Source organism: Leishmania mexicana, chromosome 33 (genome assembly GCF_000234665.1).
Source record: "Leishmania mexicana MHOM/GT/2001/U1103 complete genome, chromosome 33".
NCBI lineage: Eukaryota > Euglenozoa > Kinetoplastea > Trypanosomatida > Trypanosomatidae > Leishmania > Leishmania mexicana.
Window position 1 is genome coordinate 1,004,093 of NC_018337.1, and position 19,499 is coordinate 1,023,591.

Below are 19,499 nucleotides of genomic sequence, written 5' to 3' on the forward strand. Positions count from 1 at the left end.
AACCTGCCTCTTATTTGCGCAGCCATCAGGGCTGAACAACACATCTTCTCTGCTCACATGCGCGCATGCCACTTGCACGTCCCCCCAAAAATAACAGCAACCCAGCAGCCGTGGCAGCGAACAGACGAGCACACGAAAAGAAGAAAGCGAGCCGGCTGGCAAAAAAAGGATGTGTCATTGCTGTGCGCCTTTCGACTAATAGACACTGGACTTGGAGCACCTGTGCGGCACCCACGGCCCACGCGCGCCGTTGCGTTCCCTGTGCAACTCCGTGGCATTATCGTCTGTACCCCCCCCCTCCGTAGGATGACGACGTCGCAGATTACAGGGGCAGACAACGGGTGCGGACTCGATCCCATTCAGTGACCTGTCCAAACGCACGCGCACCATCTGCGTCACTCTACTAAACGTATCACCCCACTTCCTTTCTCTTGCGTCATCCTCGGTCTCATTGCTCTTGTTCCTGGTCTCAGCTTGCGTTTTGCGTCTCGGCAGGTCTGCCTACCCGGTCTGTAAGCCACCCGACAACGCCTGTGAGGCGCCTTGATAGTGCGCTCCGTCTTTGCTGTATGGCTTGCGTTATTTGCTGTGTGCTACTTCGTTGCTCCTCACCACATCACGAAGCCCGCGTCTCTGCCTCTGTGTTTGGCGCATGTCTCTTTTTTTGTTGTGTGCGGTTTCTGGCTTCCCCTCTTCCTCCCTCCCCGACACACACACGCACACACGCGCGCAGGCACACACCGTATGCTGAACTCTTCATGGTTCGCTCCTGCATAGGTAATATATATATATATATGTATGTATTGTTTTATTTGTGCCTGCGTGCTCTGCTCTGCCATTTTTTCTCCTCGCTCTCTCTGCGTCCGACCTGTGGTTCTGGCGCGTGCGTGTGTTTTGGGTCTCTCTGCCCCCCTTCTCCCTCTCTCTTTGCCTTTCACGGATTCTCCTCCGATCCGCTTCAAAGTCTCCCTGCTCATCCTCTTATCCGCTCTTGATGCGGTGGTGTTGTCCCGACCCCTCCGCACTCAATGATTCCGCCCGTTATGCTGACTCGTCTTCTCACCCCTCCCTTCCCCATCTCCTCGATAGTTGCATTTCGTTCGAGGTTATTCGTCTTCGGCGGAAGACAGAACGTGAACGATGCGAAAGTGGGTGCAACAGCGGTTTGCCAAGCCGGCGAAGGACCGCTCTTGCGAACAGCGCACGATTCAGCTCGGTGACCCGCATGGCCGCACCAACTTCTGCGACAACCGCATCTACAGCTCTCGGTACAACATCTTTACTTTTCTGCCGCTGAACCTGTGGGAGCAGTTTCACCGCCCCATCAACATTTACTTTGTGTTGGTCGTGGCGCTGCAGTTCATTCCCTCTGTGGCGCCAGTCAGCCCCCTCACGACCATCTTCCCCATCACCGTCGCATTCCTCGTCAACACCGTGAAGGAGGGCATCGACGACCTGCGCCGCCATCGGCAGGATGTTGAGGTGAACGAGCGCGTGTACCAGCGCGTGCGGCCCGGCACACTAAAGTTGGAGGATGTGATGAGCGCCGACATCCGTGTCGGCGACGTTCTCATTCTGCATCCCTTTGAGGTTGTACCGAGCGATGTGGTGATTCTGCTGACCTCGCATGACGGCGGCAGCGCATACATTACAACAGAGTCGCTTGACGGTGAGACCGGCTGGAAGCAGCGGTTTGCGATCATGCATCAACTATTCAGGTACTCCCAGGCCGCCGCCTCGCCCGTGCCGTCTCTGTCGCATTGTGATGGCCCGACCTTCAGGGCGACAGCAGCGCCTGACAGCGACGCAGCCGGCGTGCACGCCTCGACAGAAAAGACAATGGGGGAGTTCACAGATGCTCAGGTATGGGACTCGCGGCGCTGCTGTGGCACAGCCGAGGATCACCAATTGCACTGCCTCCGGTACGCCTTCTGCTCTCGCCTGGTGCTGTGCTCTGAGGGTCCGAATGCGCAGCTGCACTCATACCACGGAGCCGCCACGGTGCGTGCGCCGCGCAGCTCATCGCAGACCTGGAGGGAGAGCTGGCCGTCGAGAAGCAGTATCGGTGGTACTGCCGGTGATGCGGTGAAAGCAGGAGGCGCGGCCCCAGAGTCGCCGCCTGGCTGCTGTTACGGGTCCTTTCCCGCTCCAGCGGCGCTGCCGATATCAGCGGACCTGGGCGAGGCATTTCCGTGCCATCTTCCGATGCCGGGGATGGTGCCGCTCCCTCTCCGCCAGCGCGCAACCCGTACGCCATACTCAAAGGTTGTAGACTCTTTTCCGTCTATTGTCGAAGAGCGCAGCCGTCTTCTGGAGTCAGATGGCCCATCGCAGGCGAGTGCTCTGCCTCGCCAGTCCTCATCGGAGAGGCAGGCAGGCGCATACGACTACTTTGACGGCCCGGAGCAGACCCTCTCCGTTACCATCGACAACGTTGTGTACTCGTCAAGTCGCATCGGCAACACGCACTTCGTCATCACCCTTGTCGTCTTCACTGGCCGTGAGACAAAGATGAGCATGACGCGCAACGTGCTGCCGAGCAAGTGGGCCACGATTGACAACCGCTTCAACTACCTGACGGTGCTAATCTTTCTGGTGCAGTTCATCCTGGTGTCGACGTGCGCCTTTGTCTCCTGCTTGCATCTCAAGGCCCACGCCCCGCTCTGGTACCTCGGCGGCTCGGTAGACCCGGTGAAGGCCAGCGAGTACTTCCCCATCCTGCCGCTGCGGTACCTGATGATGCTGTCGCCGATGGTGCCACTCTCCTTCAAGGTGATGGTCGAGGTCTCAAAGGCGTACGTCAGCTACGTCATCCGTTGGGATGAAGACATGCGCACCGAGGTGGAGTCCGTGTCGGTAAACAACTCCGCCCTGGCCGAAGAGCTGGGGCAGGTTGAATACATCTTGTCTGACAAGACGGGGACACTCACCGCGAACACCATGACCTTCCGTGCCTTGGCCACCGCCGACGACACCGTCTTCTCCGCAACCACCGAGGACTTTATAGAGTCGGACCTGCACCGCCCCCTGGCAGAGGTGGGCAAAGCCATCAAGGCAACGACGGTGCGTGGCCAGCACGAGGACTACTACCTCATGCTCAGTATGGTCTTCTGCAACACAATCGAGCCAACGCTGTCACTGCAGTTTAGCGCGAACGGCAGCGTGGCTTACGGCGCTCGCAGCACCCGCAGCAGTGGAGTCAGCACAAACGGCAACGCGTCCTTCTCAAGTCGCTGGATGTCCTCATCACCGGATGAGGTGGCCCTCGTTGAGGGCGCTGAGCAGTGCGGCTTTCCTCTGCGTCAGCGCAGCCGCACCCACGGAACGGTTGGGCTCTGGGGCGAGGCTGGTGCGCTCCTGGAGGTGGAGGTGGTGCGCACGCTGCCCTTCAGCTCCGACCGCGGCATGATGAGCGTGCTAGTATGCTGCCCCGCTGTGGCCGTGAAAAGTGCAGAGGCGGAGGTCAGCGACACCGCCAACGAGGGTAGCGCTTTTTCACCCATGAGCTATGTGCTGCTGATCAAGGGTGCTGACGAAAAGGTGCTGCCGCGCTGCACGGACGCCTACAGCCGTTCCCACCGTGAGGACATCGCGAACCGCCTCGCCGGCTTCTCACGCGAAGGACTGCGCACGCTCGTGTACGGATACCGTATCGTGGCGGATGAGGAGGTCAAGGAGGCACTGCGCCGCTTCGCCGCGGTAGAGGCAGGCTTCGCCTCCGCTATAGTTCGCGAGGCGGAACTGCAGCACATTTACGCCCTGCTCGAGCACGACTTCACGTACTGCGGGATGACAGCGGTGAAGGACGAGCTGCAGGAAGGGGTGCCGCAGACGCTTACTCAGCTTCGCCATGCCAATATACGGGTGTGGATGCTGACGGGTGACAAGACAGAGACGGCAAAGCAGACGGCGGTCGCGTGCGGGCTGCTGACGTCCGCCGACCGCGTCATCACGCTCACGCCGCCCAACGAGGATCTGCTGACGCCGGAGGATCACCTGGCATATGTTTCGGAGAAGCTCTTCGAAATAAAGGGGCTCTTGGTGCAGGAGGGATCCGCGGCGGAGATGACGATGCTGACGCGCTGGCAGAAGGTGCGCGGGTGGTGCCGCCGCTTCTTCTTTGAACGCTCCGGTCTCGAAGATTTTGTGCACGAGTTCACGCAGCCGGCGACGTGCGAGCGCATTCGCCCTGTTGACCACCCTCTCCTCACGCAGCCGCTGAGCGCCGTGCAGTCTCGCTATGGCCCAGTAAGCCAGTCAGTCACGGACATGGTGCCAAGGGTGTGCGGTGCGGCGCGCCGGGAACCTGGCTTGCACTTCGCCTCCGCCTTCAGCGCTTGCTCTGAGGTCGACACGTGTGGTCTAGCGCGAGGCTACTGCGTTACGCTCTCTGGCAAGACGCTCCGTCTGCTGGAGAGGGAGGATGTCACGTCGCATGGTCATAGCCCGGTGTTGCACCTCTTCCAGCGGTGCCTGTTGCAGGCGCGCGCGGTTGTGTGTAGCCGAACCGCTCCCTCTCTCAAGTCGTACGTGGTGGACCTTGTGCGGCGCTCTGGCCACATCACGCTCGCGATAGGGGACGGTGGCAACGACGTCCCCATGCTGCAGGCGGCGCACGTCGGCGTCGGTGTGAAAGGGCGGGAGGGGAGCCAGGCGAAGCTCGCGTCCGACTTTGCGATCGGCCAGTTCCGCTTCTTATCAAAGCTGATTCTCGTGCACGGGCATACCGCCTATCAGCGCACAGCCATGATTGTGCAGCAGAGCTTCTGGAAGACGGTGCTCATTGCGTGGGTGCAGGTGCTCTTCAACGTGTACACCGATTTTTCCGGCGTGTCCTACTGGGATTCGCTTAGCCTCACCTTGTACAACGCCATCCCCACCGTCCCCGTGACGTTTCTGTGCGTGATGGACATACCTCTCTCGCACTGGCTCCTGTGCACGACAACGCAGCTCTACACCATGTCCCAACGCGGCCGGTACTTCAACGCCACCACCTTCTACGGCTATGTTGCCCGAGCGCTTCTGCACGGAACCATGGTGTACTACTTCTCCGCCGCGCTTCAGCGCGGCGCTGGGGCGATCATGACGAATGGATGGGTGCTCGACCGCAGCTGCGACTTTTACGCGCCGTACATCGCTGTCGTGACGGTGCACACTTACACGGTGTGTACGGAGTCTCACGCCATCACGATCGCGCACTGGTTCTGCTTTCTCTTCTCTATCTGGACGTGCTTCCTCAGCTTCTGGCTGTACGCGCGCGCACCGGCGTCGCCGAATGAGACCTTCTCGGTGCTCCTCCGGAACCCATCCTTCTACTTGTCGTACCTGGGTCTGTTCACCTCCGTGTGCGTGTCGCTCGCCATCTATGCTATACCGAAGTTGCTGTGGTTCCCCGATACCCTGCAGCTGGAGAGGCTGCTGCTGGTGCATGTGCGGCGGACGCGCGCGTGGCACCGCGACTTGCCAGTCCATGTCCTCCGCACCTTCTTCCAGGAGGACAATCCCTCACACTTTTGGAAGTCCATTTCGCTTTATCACGCGCTGCGCTACTCTCCGCCTCCGCGGCAAACCTTCACTGTCGCGGCGGATTAGGAAGCGGCGGCTTGGTTGATATCCGTGATGAGACGAAGTTGCTGGCTGCCCCGTCCCTCCTCCTTGAGCGGAACGGAGAGCCGGAGAAAAGGAGAAAGAGGCACACTCGCTGAGCAGGCCTAATGTGCGAGGAGGCACTCGTCACCAAAGTCGAGCCGGGGATGCTGTCGTCAGTCGCGCGCACACAGCTTTCGTCCCCTCCTGGCTGACACAGGGGTGGGGTTCATGTGTGCGCGTAGCGGGTATTGGTCGTATGGGGTCTCTGCTTCTCTTGCTGCTGTCTTGTGCTGCAACCGTTGGCCCCTCCCCCACCCTCACCTGGCTGAAAGAAACAAAAAACGGACAAGCGCGTGCAGCTTCCTTGACCGGCGCGGAGGTTGGGCCATCGCGTCATCGCTCAGGCCAAGGTGACTACACAGCGAAGCGACGCGCCCTCTTCTCTTTTTCATCTCTGGACGCACCTTCCCTCGCCGTCTCCAGCCGGACACGTGCTCGCGCGGGGAAGGTGGTTTGGAGGAGCGCGCGAAGGGAAGGCGAGGGTTCGCGGTTTGGGTTCCACGCCTTCGACACGTTTGATGTGTTGATGTGCGCGTTTGCGCGTGTTGCGTGACACGGAGGCACGTTTTTCATGCTCTACATTCTCTTACCCTCTGCTTCACCTTGCCCGCGTCTTTGCCTCTCATCTTTGTTGTGTTACTTTCTTGTTCGCGCCGAGCAGACTCGCTCACGACACGGACGGACACAGAGGAGAGAGAGCGAACAAGACCGCCGGGCAACCACGGTCCCCCGAGGTGGCCACTGGGCGGCCCGCTGCGCGTCTTTTTCTCTTGTCTTTCTTCACGCATCTTCGATGCCGAATGCTTGCCACTCGCGCTTGCTTGCTCGCAGCATCCCAGCGGCGGGCTCTTTGGTGGCCACGCGCTAGTCAAAAGCCAGACGGCGTGAAATGCGCGCCGGATGATGCGATGGGAGCTTGTTTACTCCCTGACGCGGTGATTGACGCGTGTGTGCCACGGCGAGCAGCATCTAGCGTGGCCTCTGGTGCCTGTACGCCATGGCCTCCTGCTATTTTCGCGTCGCTCCTGTTACGCATTCCGTCTGCTCCAATGTGCCTGCGTGGGTGCGGCGCGGAAACTAAAGACCAACGAGCATCCTTGCCTGGTGAGGTACTGCATGTTAGCCATTTCTCTGGCGAGGCTTCGCAGACACCGGCGTGCTGCACTGTCGGCACGCTGTACGACGCACTAGCCCACGCACAGCGCTGCTCCTTGACTGCGGCTCCTTCCCTTGAGGTGTTCTTTGTGCATCTCGCATCCTTCGCGCCGCTGTTTCTGCGCCTTGCCCCCGCCAGCCACCCCGGTAGCACCGCCCGCCAAGACAGCGCTGAGATGCTTGTGGGATACTGTGCGGGGAGGACGGCCTCGTTATATTCCACTTTGCACCCCTTCATGCGACGGGTGATTCGCGAGGTGCGCGTGTCATGGCAACCGTGGCTATCTTCGCCCAAGATAGCAAGAGCCATTGCTGCTGCTGCTGGCGGTGCTGACATTGATGGGGGTAACGAGCGCTCTGTGCGCGAGCACGTCTCGCCGTCTTCCATGCGCAAGTCCGCGGCTTCTTCTCTGGAAACGATGCGTTGCTTGCCCGGTGACGGTGGCTGTTCAAGCACGTGTGCAGGCGAGCATCAATATGCGTGCACGTCACAGGATGCCGTAACGGCTGAGAACGCGTGGCGGCCACTGCTGGAGCATGTGCCGCCGTTCTTCGTGGCTACTGCGCGGGTACAGGCGAGTTTGCGGCGCGCGTACTCAGACAAGGCGCTGCGCCTGTTGGATGCGTGGTCATCTCAACGCCACGTGCATGTTGTCGCACCCCTTGCCGCCGTGGCACGCGCTGAGTGTAGAAATCCTTCACGTTTGCATTGGAAAGACAGCCGATGCTGTGGCCCGTACGTGGAGGCGACGCCGTGTGGAACGGCTATTCGAGCTCCATCGCTAGAGCAGTGCCTGCAGGCCGGCTGTCCCGCCCGGCTAATCTATAATCCGCCGCACACACCTGCCACACTTCACGAAAAGTACACGCTTTAACATTGCGTCGACGACTGCGAACCGGGGCTGATGCACATGGCACTTGCGCTGGTGTGCGCCGTGGTCCCTTCGACTCCTCAGCCACTCTCTGTCGTGCGCCAGATTTTCTCAGACCACCAGCAGCAGCAGTGCTCGCTCCAGCAGCGAGAAGGGCACACTGGAGAAGCAATGAAAGCGGCGGATGGGCTGGATGTTGCACCGGCAGCGGCTCGCGCCGTGTGCGCGTCTTTCTTCCCATGTGTGGAGGTGCTGCTGGACCATCCACAGCTCGCTTTTGCAGTGCAGGTGATAGACAGGTCAACCGGCTGTGTGTGTGTACGCTTTCCGGTACCAAGCGAAGCTGGTGCGAAGACGGCAGCGTCATCCAGAAGACTGAAAGAGCTTCAGTGCAGTTGCATCCGTTGTTTTCGCATGCGCAGCGTGGCAGGGCGGATGCGGCGCTCTCTGTGCCGGAGAAGATGCAGCACATGGCGGTGCTAACGGAGGTGCCGCGGCCTCAAGACAAGCGCGTCGCTCCTTTCGACATCTCACATGTGTGCACTGTTCGATTCCACGATGCGAGGGATGGGGTATTGACCGAGTCGCTGGAGGCTCTGCTGCAGCTGCTGGAAAAACAGGCAGCAACGACGCTTGCACTAGGGGGCGCATCGCATCCAGAGCAGGTCTCTTTTGTTGGCGTGAGCGAAGTTACAGGTCTCGGTGACGAGGCTCCCATTCAATGGGATGCATCGACAGCAGTGCATGAGGCATGGAACGCTCAGGAATCGCCGCGCCTCGTGCTTCTCCTCACCGCTGTCCGCAACGATTCAAGTGGCATGGATGTGGTTGCCGTTGAGGGACGTGCACTGTGCTCGCAGCTGTGGAGGATGAGGGCCGATGACGCGACTACGTCTGCAGCGGACAACGAACAGATGACAGCCGCCAAAGAAGGACTTTTGCCCTTTCTCGCCAGACTACTGCGCTCGCCGACGTTGGTGAAGGTGCTGCCATCCTCCGCGTTCGCGGAAGACTCTGTCTGTGGCGTACACAGTCTGCGGCAACACGGCCCTTCTGCCGTGCGCTGGCTACTCGACTCCCTTCGCAGTGAAGCGCTCACTAGTGTGTGCAGCCTTGAGCGCATCGTGCACTACGTCGGCTACCCGGTCGACGGTGCCATGCCGCTTACGCTGGCGAGCGAGGCCGACTCGCTACTAGCGTCCACCATCCTTGCTCGTTACAGGAGCGCCATTGACACAACAACAACACAGCGAGAGAGCGGCAGTGATCGTGAGACTAGAGTCTCTGCGCTAGAGCAAAGCACGCCTGCCCGTGTCATCTGTGGAGCTGCGACGATCTCTCTCGCTGCCTCGCTGCTTCTGCAGTATCACGCGCAAGAGCACCGGTTGCACATGCCCGACAAAGAACGCGGAACGGATAATGATCGGAGCGCGACTGAGTCGACACTGGGGATGGCCCTGTCGTGCGCCCTGCAGCGTTGGGCGCGGGAACCGGCTCTGGCGCGCCAGCACGGACTCGCCCTGCGCCTGGAGCGATTTCAGCGGTGGCTGGCACACGCTACGGCCGCAAAAGTGGACGATCTCATCGTGTCTTCTCGGGTCTCTTCCGATGCGGAGGCACGGCACCTTACCATGGCCTTTGCTGCCAAGCAGCGATGCCTTGGCAGCCCGGAAGTGACTCTTCGGGACCTTGTCTGCCGCTTTGGGCCGGAGCCGCTACCCAGCCCGTGCTGGATGCGTGGAGGGCAAACGGCACACGGCCAACAAGTCAAAAGCCGTTGTTGCGATGCCGGTGTAGCAGCGGTGATGGACACGGGGGCCAGATAGTCCGTGCAAAGAGACCCGACTCAGAGGAAGGTTCTTCTCTGCCGTTCTCTGCGGAGGTTTCTGCGTCGGAAGGACACGTGGATGTCGATGCTCTCGTGTATGACGCGGTGTTCCAGGAGGCGGCTGCGGTGCTTCAGGCAGTAGAAAGGCATGCGTCGCTCACCAAAGTAGGGGACTCGGGCGCCGCGACGAGCACTCCGCTCCATAACGACACCGGTCTCTCACTAACTCCAATAGTGGCGTCGACCGACGCTGCATGCTCTCCTCCCCCTCCGCCCCCGTGTTCGCCACGGTCGGGCACCTGCGCGACGTCAGGTGCGGGTGGTTTAGTCGAGGAAAACTCGCTACGGAGTTACCTGTCGACGCTTTTCGATGAGCATGACGCAAGGCCGATGACAACGACATCGCTGCAGACGCGTATCCCGGCTGCGCAGTCATCTGCTTTGACGTCGTCGGCACCGCGACCGGAGAGGGTGACAACAGGCGCGGAACCTGTCGCGGCACTGAATGTGATGCCGTCGCTGCGATCATCTAAAGCGACTTATGACGCAACGGATCTGTCCACTGACCGCCTCCCCGCCGCCCCTGCCTCTCACCCAGCTGCATGTGGTTTTGAAGATAGCGGGAAGGACGACCCACCCACGGCGAAGGACCCGGTCAGCAGCACTCGTGCTTTGCCGATGGGCTTTCTCTACGGCCCCGCCTCCCCCATCACCACCTCTAAATCTTCCACAGCACCAAGGCTGGCGAACGCGAAGAGCGGCGCAGGCGAGCTGAACCACCCCGTAAACTTTCCAGTGTCTCCCGGCTTGCATGGCAGTCAAGAAGCGCCGCGACAAGGATGGCCGCCGGCGCCGAACCAGTCAGCATTCATCATGGAGTCCGAAAAATCAGCACCGTCCTCTCCGCAGTCGCCTTCGGCAGTGCTCGCCACATACCAGCCACCATCGCGCGACGCCAACTTTGCACCAGTGGCGCGTTTTGACCGCTTCGCACCGTGGAGGCACTCAGGGCCCAGTGCACCAAACCGGCAGGGCTCACCTCCTTCTCCGCCACCGCAGTCGCTGTTCTCCTCTTCATGTGCGATGCCGTCCACGCGTCAGAACGAGTCAGCCCACCCGCCGCGGTCAGCGTCTCCTTCCTTCGCCGCACCCACGTGGTCGTCACTGGGGACGCTTTTCTCCTTCGACCCCACGGACGGCGAGCGGGTTCGCTTGAGATGGCTGCTGGTCGACACCCTTCGCAGTACCACTAAGCGACCACCGCCATCGCCGCGCCGTTGACGACGTCACCACCTGCGCCCCGCATCGACTCCGCATGGAGTCGTTTTTGTTTTGTCTTTAGCCTTGTTTTTGCGTGCTGTTACGGCAGCGCCACGCGGGTTCCCCTACCCCTTCACCTGCCGCCTCCGCACCTTGCGTGAAAGAGCGGCGAAAGCGCAAGGCGGTGTGCCGCCTCACGTCGAGTTGCTTCGTCTGATTTTTTTTTCTTCCGTGCTTCTTCTCTGCTTTAGCTCTGCTCTTGCGCCGCTTCTTGTGTGCGTGTATGCGTGTGCGTGTGTTTGGTTGGCTTCCGCTGTTTTGCGTGCTAAAGAATCTTGGTCCGTCTCTGGGCTTTGGGATGTGTGGGTGTGGGTGGGAAGATTGAGACGCTGCTGCACCCCGCACCACTGCTGGGGATGCGTGCCGCCAACCGCCAGAATCGGACAAAGGGACAAATGCCTACTCGCAGTCGACGCCGTCGTTGCCGGCTTACCGGTCCTCTCATGTGAGACGTATACGTTCTCTCTTCCTTGTGCACACCCTCCTTTCTTGTGCATCCTCCTCTCCCGTGTTCTGGCGCGCTCACTCGCCCATCACCAACGTCTTCCACCATCAACCTGTACAGGTACTGCATACATCACAGCTTCGTTTGGTTTCTTGTGTTGCTTTTTTTTGTGACGAACTTCACAGCCGTCTCCCCATCTGTTCCTCTCACTTTCTCGTCTTGCAGTCTTTCTCCGTTCCCCCCTCCCATATTTGCATGCTGCGATGCTGTTATTCTCGGCTGGTCAAGGCAGAATGCGGCTCCAACTTCCGTTCATGTCTGGCCGGCGCTCCGCCGCGACGCTGTCGCTTCTCCAACTCCTTCTTGCCCTCGTGCTAGCACTCGCTGCGTTCCAGGCGACGGCGGCCACAGCGGCCATGGGGGCTAAACACGCTTCCACGAACCATGCGGACGACGGGATGACAGCGGAGGAGTCAGACGGGGGCATTGGCGCTTCTGGATGGATGTCGCTGATTGTTGTTGACTCCATCTTCTTGCTGTTTGCCGCCCTCTTCGCTGGCCTGACGCTGGCGTTGCTCGGCCTCGACACACTGTCGCTCGAGATTATCGCGGATAGCGGCTCCGAACCAGACAAGACGTACGCACAGAAGATTTTGCCCATCCGTCACCTCGGTAACCAGCTCCTGTGCACGCTTATTTTGGGCAACGTAATGGTGAACACCCTCATCGCGCAGATCACCGACTCGCACATCCACGGCTGGGTGGCGACGGTGGTCTCCACCGCGCTGACAACGCTCGGCGGCGAGGTGATTCCGCAAGCCCTCATGTCAGCGCACGCGCTGCAGGTCGGCTCCAAGTCGGCGCCGCTCGTGAAGTTCTTTGTGTGCATCTTCTGGCCTGTCTGCAAGCCTCTGAGCATGATTCTTGACAAGTTCATTGGCAAGGACCCTGGCCAGATTTACGAGCGAAACGAGCTCAAGAAGCTCATGTTCATGCATGCCGCCCGCAGCGCCGAGTCTGGCATTGGCGCCGGCGAGGTCGATCTTATGGTGGGAGCCATGGAACTGCACGAGAAGACGGTGATGGAGGTGATGACGCCGGTGAGTGATATGCTGATGCTGGAGGCTAATGAGCGGCTGAACGAGGAGACTATTCAGCTGATCTCCGACCGCGGCCACAGCCGAATCCCGGTGTACCAAACCACAAAGAACAACGTCATTGGCGTGCTGTTCGCAAAGGACTTGCTCATGGCCAATCCGCAAGAGAACACGAAGGTGCTTCTGCTGGTGAAGTTCTACAACCGCCGCTGCCACGTTGTGCCCTCTGAAACAAAACTGATCTCGATGCTCAAGTACTTCCAGACCGGCAAGTCACACATCGCCCTCGTGCAGGAGGTGCAGCAGCGCCCCTACGGGGACCCGTACTACGAGGTGAAGGGTCTTGTGACCATGGAGGACATCATTGAGGAGCTTATCCACAGCGAGATCTTTGACGAGTATGATGTTGACCCGCATCAGATTCAGCACACAGCGCTTGGCAACACCTCTAATTTGGCGAAGCGGCAGATCGGCCTCACCTCCAAGTGCTCGCGACGCGTCCACCTGAACTACAACGAGCTGCGTGCCGCTGCTCTCTTCCTGTGCGAGTCACTGCCCGAGCTCAGCATGGAGGATGTGTCGGCGCTGATGCAGGGCATGATGGAGTGCACCACCGTATACCGCGTCCGGACACCGAAGGACTCACGCGGCATGACTGACGACGACAAGCAGAACGTGTGGCTTTATCGCGAGGGTGTGCCGTCGTCCGTGTTCACCCTCGTCGTGTCGGGACGCGTTGAAGTGTTTGCGGGAAAGGACTCGATCGCGCTGGAGATGGGCAGTTGGTCATTGCTAGCGACCGATGCCCTTTCCTCTGACCTGTTTGTACCCACATTTAGCTGCCGTGTCGTTCAGGACTCGACACTCATGCAGATAACGCGGGAGGCCTATGTTGAAATGCTGCGTATATGCAATAACCCCGTAAGCGACACCTCGAGGACCGCCTCGTCGGCGGCGAATGCGGAGCGCAAGGCGTCCATGGAATCTATCTAGAGGAGGAGAAAACAAATGGGAAAAAATAGAACAGGAAAGGCGATCCGAGTCTGCATGTTGGCATGTGCTGGGCCTTCCTCATCTCGATATGTATACGCGCAAGACGATGCTCCCTTATTCTTCGCTCGCTTGCTCGTTGTGTGCGATCGACTTGACATCACCGCAGAGATGCGTTTTTCTTTTTTTCTCTCGCGTTGATGTTCCCCTTTTCATCGTTACTGTGTTGTTGTCTTCTGCCCTGCGTATGTGCGTAGATTTTTGCTCGGGCGCCCATCACATGTGTGTCCGTCTCTGTCTCTCTCTGTGCGTGTGCGCACGTGGGGATGCATGCGTACCATTGCGCCGCCGTTGTCGTCTTCCTCGCCCTCCTCTTCAGTGGCCGCACCGCAGCCCTCACGTGTCTTTCTCTGACGCCCTCTCACTCTGCCCTGTACCGCAGCCGGCTCTTCCGCCTCTCCTTACGTGTTTTACCCCGAAGGACGCCCGCCCGCCCTCGATCGATATTGAATGCGGCACTCCACTCTTCACGAAGGGGGAGGGGGGACGCGCAGCAGCAAACGAAAAGGGAAGAGGGGTGGTGGGGGCTGCGCCTCATTGTGAGCGGTAGAGAATGGGCGGCGAGGGTGCAAGAGGAGGCCACACGGAGGTGGATAAGAGGGAAGCAGAAGGGGCTGATAAGCGCAGCGATACGCCAGGGGTGGCTGACGACGACATGCGTTTCGCAGCTCGCTTGTTTAATCCCTTTCTTTTGGTCCTGTTTTCACTCTGCGGCCTGCTTCAGGCTTTGTTCGACTCCGTCGCACGTCTTTTTGCGCATGTACGCACGGGAGTAACATAATGGGGAGGCGCAGGGTGGGATGAAACGCACGCAGCGGTGCATCTTTACATGTGTGCGTGTGCAGAGAAGACCAAAGGTGCTTAGTCCCCCCATCTGTTTTTATTTCCCTTCCGCTCAGCGTGCCCGTTTCTCTGCCATAAAACACGAGGCTAGGCTCTACTCTGCTCCCCACCCCCAGCCCTGCCACAGGCCCTCCATCGCATGGTGCGAGGCAGCTGCAGACACACGCACTTTGCAGCGAGGCCCCGACGCCCCCGTCTGAGAGCGCGGCCCCTGCCCTCAAACGCTACCCACACACATACAGCCCCACAGGTCGCCACACAGCAGCTCCTCCCACCATGCAGGCCGCCACCCCGGGTGCGTCCCCCCTCCGGGCGGGGCTCCGGCTCCCCACACCAGTTCGCAGCGAGGCCCGCGTGAGACGTGTTCGCATTGCGCTGGCACTTCCCCCATCACACGGATGGGTCACACCGGTGCACGGTCGCAGGCCGCAGCGATGCCACGCCAATCCACCACCTGGCCGCCAACAGGAGTAGCGCGACACATCGCACTCACCCTGTCAGCGCCAGAAGTGGCTCGGCATGGGCAGGGGGACATAGGAGAGAGGGGAGGGGTGCCGCTCAGCTCCCCCGCACGCAGAGAGAGCGTTGGTGGTGGGAGGGCTGTGCTGGACCCTGGGAGAGAGAGCACGCACGGTGAGGTGCCCCCCTTACTTGATCCGGAGTTCCACTCTTCTCTCAGAGAAAAAAGGCCACACAGATCAGCAGCATCTGCCCAACTGCATCAATGAGAAAAAGAACGTTAAAAGAACCCTGAGGGTCGTGAGCTTTATACAGACCACTCGGCCGGGCGCACACCTTTGCAGCGCTCGAGGCAGCGAAAGAAAGTGACTCATAGATTTGTGCTGTCGCTCACAGGTGCGGCGCCGCACCTGTGAGCTCACGTGCTGTTGAACAGCACGCGGGCTTTGCTTTAGTGGTGCCAAGAGGACGGGGATTTTTGCAGCGTGCAGCGCCCTCCTGTCCTGTGCCTCTCTATGACGGACCTTCGTTTTTTTTTCTTCGCCCCTTCTCGATCTTCTGCTCTTCACTTGGCTAACGGAAACTGCGCATAAGCAAGCATTCTGTGCCTTGATGGTAAACACGTGTGGCTCTTCTTCCAGAGGAGGAGGCCTGCCGCTGTGCACTTTGACTGGTTTCCCTTTTTGTTTGTGCCGCGTACGAGTACATCGCTGATGAGCGGCGGTGGCAGCGAGGCTGAAACCGCTGAGCTGGTCTTGTATCGGCTCGAGGAAATCGACGAGCTCCTCGCCGCTGTCAACAGCGACGAGGATGACTCGCAAGCCGCCACCCTGGCGCAGTACCTGCGGGATGGCCAGGATCTGGAAAGTGCGTTGAGCCTGCATGAGGAGCGGCTGCGCGGCTTTCGAGACACGTTCATCCAGGCCCATGCCAGCCAGGCGGAGAAGATTGCGCAGCTCTATCACGAGTTCAGCGCGTGCGAGCGACACATCGTTGACTTCGAGGAGGAGATTTTGACGTTTCAGCGCAAGCTCGAGGGCAGCGCAAATGACATTGTCTACATGCAGCAGCAGGCAGACGCCTTGGCGCGAAAGGTGAGCAACCGGCGCCAGGTAAGCAACAAGATCAACGAGGTCTACACCGCCCTTCAGAAGTGCGATTCGTTCTGTGATGTCATTTCGAACAAGAGCGTTGACGCCAACTATCTGGCCAACTTGCGCGAGCTGAATCGCCGGCTGGAGTTTCTCTCCGGCAACAAAGCCCTCCAGTTTTCTGCCGTGGGCAACGAAATTCGGCCAAAACTGACGGCCACCGCGCACAAGGCGGGCGATAAGCTGCAGCGCTTTCTCACCAAGAAGATTCTCGCGCTCGCCGAGGACCCATCGCGCACCGCCGACGAGCAGCAGTCACTGGAGGAGAGCGCGCAATTTGCGTTTCGCTTTCTTCAGCTCTATAACCTACCGGTTGCGGTAGATGTCACAAAGCTGTACATCCGGTACATGTCCCAGTCGTACGTAAAGCAGTTTCGCCTCTTGATTGCCCAGCTCTCGGAGGTGTCGGCGGTGCACGCTGACCCGCTCGAGCCGCTGGTGTCGGCGGAGGAAGCGCGTGACATAACGAGCAACCGTGACATCAGCGCCCCGTCTGGCAACCAGGTAAACCCTGTCCCTGTGAACTTCCCGGGGCGAACGTTGGCGCGTCGCCAGCGGAGCGTGTCGCAGCACATGCGCGGCTTCACCGGCTTCATGTCCAACGGTGCGGCTGTCTCGAGGGCTGAGTCGCTTCGTCTCTTGCGCGCAGCTACCTTTGAGGACGCTGTAAAGGCGGTGAACGCGCTTCGGGTGCGTCACGGCAAGCTGCACGTTGACGACGCCGTGGCAGAACAGCTGGACGAGTGCAACAGCTGGACGTGGCAGTTTGTTCGCTGCTTCCAGACGCTGGTGAACACATGCGAGTCTGAGTGCCGCTTCATCGGCAACTTTTTCTGCGTGGCTGGCGACGTCGAGGGTGGTGAGGACTTCACGAGTGCGGAGCGGATTGCCCGCGCGGTGCTGGGGAGCGCCGTGCACAGCGTGGAATCTTCGATCGTTGACGACCTGTCGATCGTGATGGAGCGCACCGAGGTGCTGGCGGCGTTGCGGGTGTTGGAGACGGTGAAGCAGCACCTCTGCACCTCGCTTGATCCCATCCCGCTCTTGTTACTGAGTGGCGTGCTAGAGATGTCGAAGTCGGCGTTGCGCAACTCGCTGCGGACGGCCTTCGAGAATGATGGGCTCGCTTTGGCTTTCCTGCCGACGCTGAAGCTTTCTCCTTTCTACCGCGCCGCTGCCGAGAACAGCAGCTGGGCAGGCATCCTTGGCAACAAGCCGTACTGCGCCACGTTGGGCCCTCACCCGGTGGTCTACCGCGTCTGCGGCGTACTTGGTCAGCTTGAGTACCTGAACACCGCGGCCGTGCGCGCCTCCGCGTTCACTGGTGGCACTGGTGTTGCCTTTGACCCATCTGTCGCCACCTTCGTGAAGAACTGCCTCGCGCACATGATGGCGCTTGTCGATCAGCTAAAGCGCCGCCACACGAGCCCGTTGGCTCAGCAGGTGTTTGCGTGCACCAACGTGTACACGGTGATGGCGACGTGGCGGGAGCTGATGTCGCTCAGCGGCGACGGTGAACCAAGCTCGCCAACTGCGTCTCGCTTAGCTTCTCCTGGAGCGAGGAACCGGAGCCCGAGTGGTGGACGCTCGCATTTCGACACGGGCGAGTCGGAGCTGCCGAATGTGTCACAGACAGAGGCTCCGGCTTCTGGCCGTGGTGCCGCTGCCAGCGGCATTTCTTATCACACGCAGTACCTGGAGGGCCAGCTGCAGAATGCTATTCAGGGGTGGGTGAGCGCCGAGCAGAAGAACGGCGAGGCATCGTGGAATCACCTTCTCGCGTTTGTCGACGAAGCGACCAAGGCGCTCGGCGAGGGTTTCTTCAGTTCCGCTAGTCAGCCACCACCTACTACGTGTTGCCAAAATTCGACGTCGGCAGCTCAGCGGCCATCCTCGCCGCCACCGGCCTCCGCACTGCCCGCAGAGCTGAGCGAAAGCGCCGCACTGAGGGTAGTCACGCAGCTCCACTCGCAATGGCATTCTCAAGCCAAGGCGGTCGCCGAGGTGGTGAGAAAGGCGGTGCAACAGTCACTGGGCCGCACTGTCAGCAATGGTAGCGGTGACGGCACGACTGCCGGCTGCACGGCGGCCGCTGCTGCAGTCCGTCAGCGGCAGTGCGATGAGCTGTCCACGCTTGTGATGTGTGCCATCTTTTCGACTCTGACGGAGTCCAATCAAAAGCTGGCCGTCTTCGTGGCGCACTACTACAGCGGTAACCGAGAGCTACAGTTGAATCTGGTCAGTAACGCGACGATGCTCCACGAACTGTCCCATTTACTGGAGTCGAGCTCGTAGTTCCGTCGTCACCTAGTCATTGCTGCGGCGCTTTTGGTTGTAGTCGATCCTGATGTTTCGCCCGACAAACGTGCGCGATGGCTGTCGTCGCGACGAGTATGGGGCCTCCCTTTTGGTTGCCGCACCGCGGTCTCTTTGTTTTGGCTGCTGTGCTGTGTCTGCGCGCCTGATATTCGTGGTCTCTGACGGGACGGCTCTCTCCCCCTGTCGCTGGGGGACTTGTCTGTGTGTTAATACTCCGTATCGCCACAATGCCAAAGACGGTTTCTCCTTTGTCTGTCTCTCGTCCTATGACTGCGTTGTCCGTTGTTTGTGCTTGTGTCTTTCTTTCGCTGCTCGCCCTCTGTATCTGTGACTGGGCTCGTCGTACGCGTGCCTCTCGCAGGCTTCTTCAGCCCGCTGCTTGTCCTGTGCAGCCGTCGGTGAGTCGAGTGAATGCACCGCACCCCCGCAGATATGGAATCACCCATGAACCTCCCCGCTTATCCTCTGTGCAAAGGCCACAGTCCCGGGCACAGCTGTGAACTGCAGTCGATGTGATCGACGTGAGCTTCGTGCCCCCTCTCACCACTCCGCGCTTTTCATGCTTGTCCTTTTTTTCCACCGCGGATAATCCCGGCCGCCACCGTGCGTGATATCTCAGCGCCCCGTGCCCACTCTTTAGGGGGAGGAGCCAAGCAGCCTGCAGGCCCGCCCTCGCGTACGGCTGGCGGGGGACCCGTGGTGTCTGCAGGACAGGTGTGGGGCTGGCGCTGTGCCGAAGAGACTTGCGGGCATGATGATGCTTGTGCGAAGTCACTACGAGTGGTGTCGACGGCTCAGCGAATATACGCGTCCACCCACTGTTTTTTTTGTGCGTGGGCTGCGCGATGTGGTGAATGTGGGGCCGGTGCCTGGACGTAGCTCGAGTGCAGCTGAAGCAGAGGAGGTGTGGTCGCGTGCGTCGACTTGTTCGCTGGCCTATGGTAAAATGGACACTTCGCATTAGCGGAAAAAAAGAATCTCATGAGTGACGCGCCAACCACCCTCTCAGGCTCCGTGCATGCTGAGCAACGAGAAGCGTCCTTTCTTTCACCCTTTTCACTGTGCTGATAGAGGGGCCTCGTTTAACCGAATGCATGCATCCGCGCACATGATGCACCGGCGTACATGCTACCATGGATGGGTGTGTCGTTGATGACGCCCGTGCCGTATGTAGAAAAATGCATTTGTGCACCACGCCTCTCTCTTCCTCATTGACAGAGCCATGCCACCTCCTCTCTTCACCTATGCCCCATCTGTCGAGTACTCGTGTACCCCCGTGGTTTGTGCGTAGGTTACGTCTTTACCCTCGAT

The 19,499-nt window shown here is 60.0% G+C and overlaps 3 protein-coding genes and 1 pseudogene across 3 annotated transcripts, besides 1 other annotated feature; all 4 read left to right on the forward strand.

Annotated features, from left to right (window-relative positions):
• Positions 1 to 1,140: 1,140 nt before the first annotated feature.
• On the forward strand, positions 1,141 to 5,592 carry LMXM_33_2630 (phospholipid-transporting ATPase-like protein; the record flags this gene model as incomplete). The annotated part of the gene is made up of 1 exon (XM_003878772.1): positions 1,141 to 5,592. The coding sequence occupies one exon, from the start codon at positions 1,141 to 1,143 to the stop codon at positions 5,590 to 5,592; it is 4,452 nt and encodes a 1,483-aa protein (XP_003878821.1).
• Positions 5,593 to 6,449: 857 nt separating this feature from the next.
• LMXM_33_2640 lies at positions 6,450 to 10,785 on the forward strand (annotated as a pseudogene).
• Positions 6,450 to 10,785: a sequence feature.
• A 747-nt stretch (positions 10,786 to 11,532) lies between these two features.
• LMXM_33_2650 (conserved hypothetical protein) lies at positions 11,533 to 13,359 on the forward strand (the record flags this gene model as incomplete). Its single annotated transcript, XM_003878773.1, has 1 exon — positions 11,533 to 13,359. One exon carries the CDS (start codon positions 11,533 to 11,535, stop codon positions 13,357 to 13,359), a length of 1,827 nt encoding a protein of 608 aa, XP_003878822.1.
• A 2,072-nt stretch (positions 13,360 to 15,431) lies between these two features.
• Positions 15,432 to 18,164, forward strand: LMXM_33_2660 (conserved hypothetical protein; the record flags this gene model as incomplete). The annotated part of the gene is made up of 1 exon (XM_003878774.1): positions 15,432 to 18,164. One exon carries the CDS (start codon positions 15,432 to 15,434, stop codon positions 18,162 to 18,164), a length of 2,733 nt encoding a protein of 910 aa, XP_003878823.1.
• Positions 18,165 to 19,499: the final 1,335 nt, after the last annotated feature.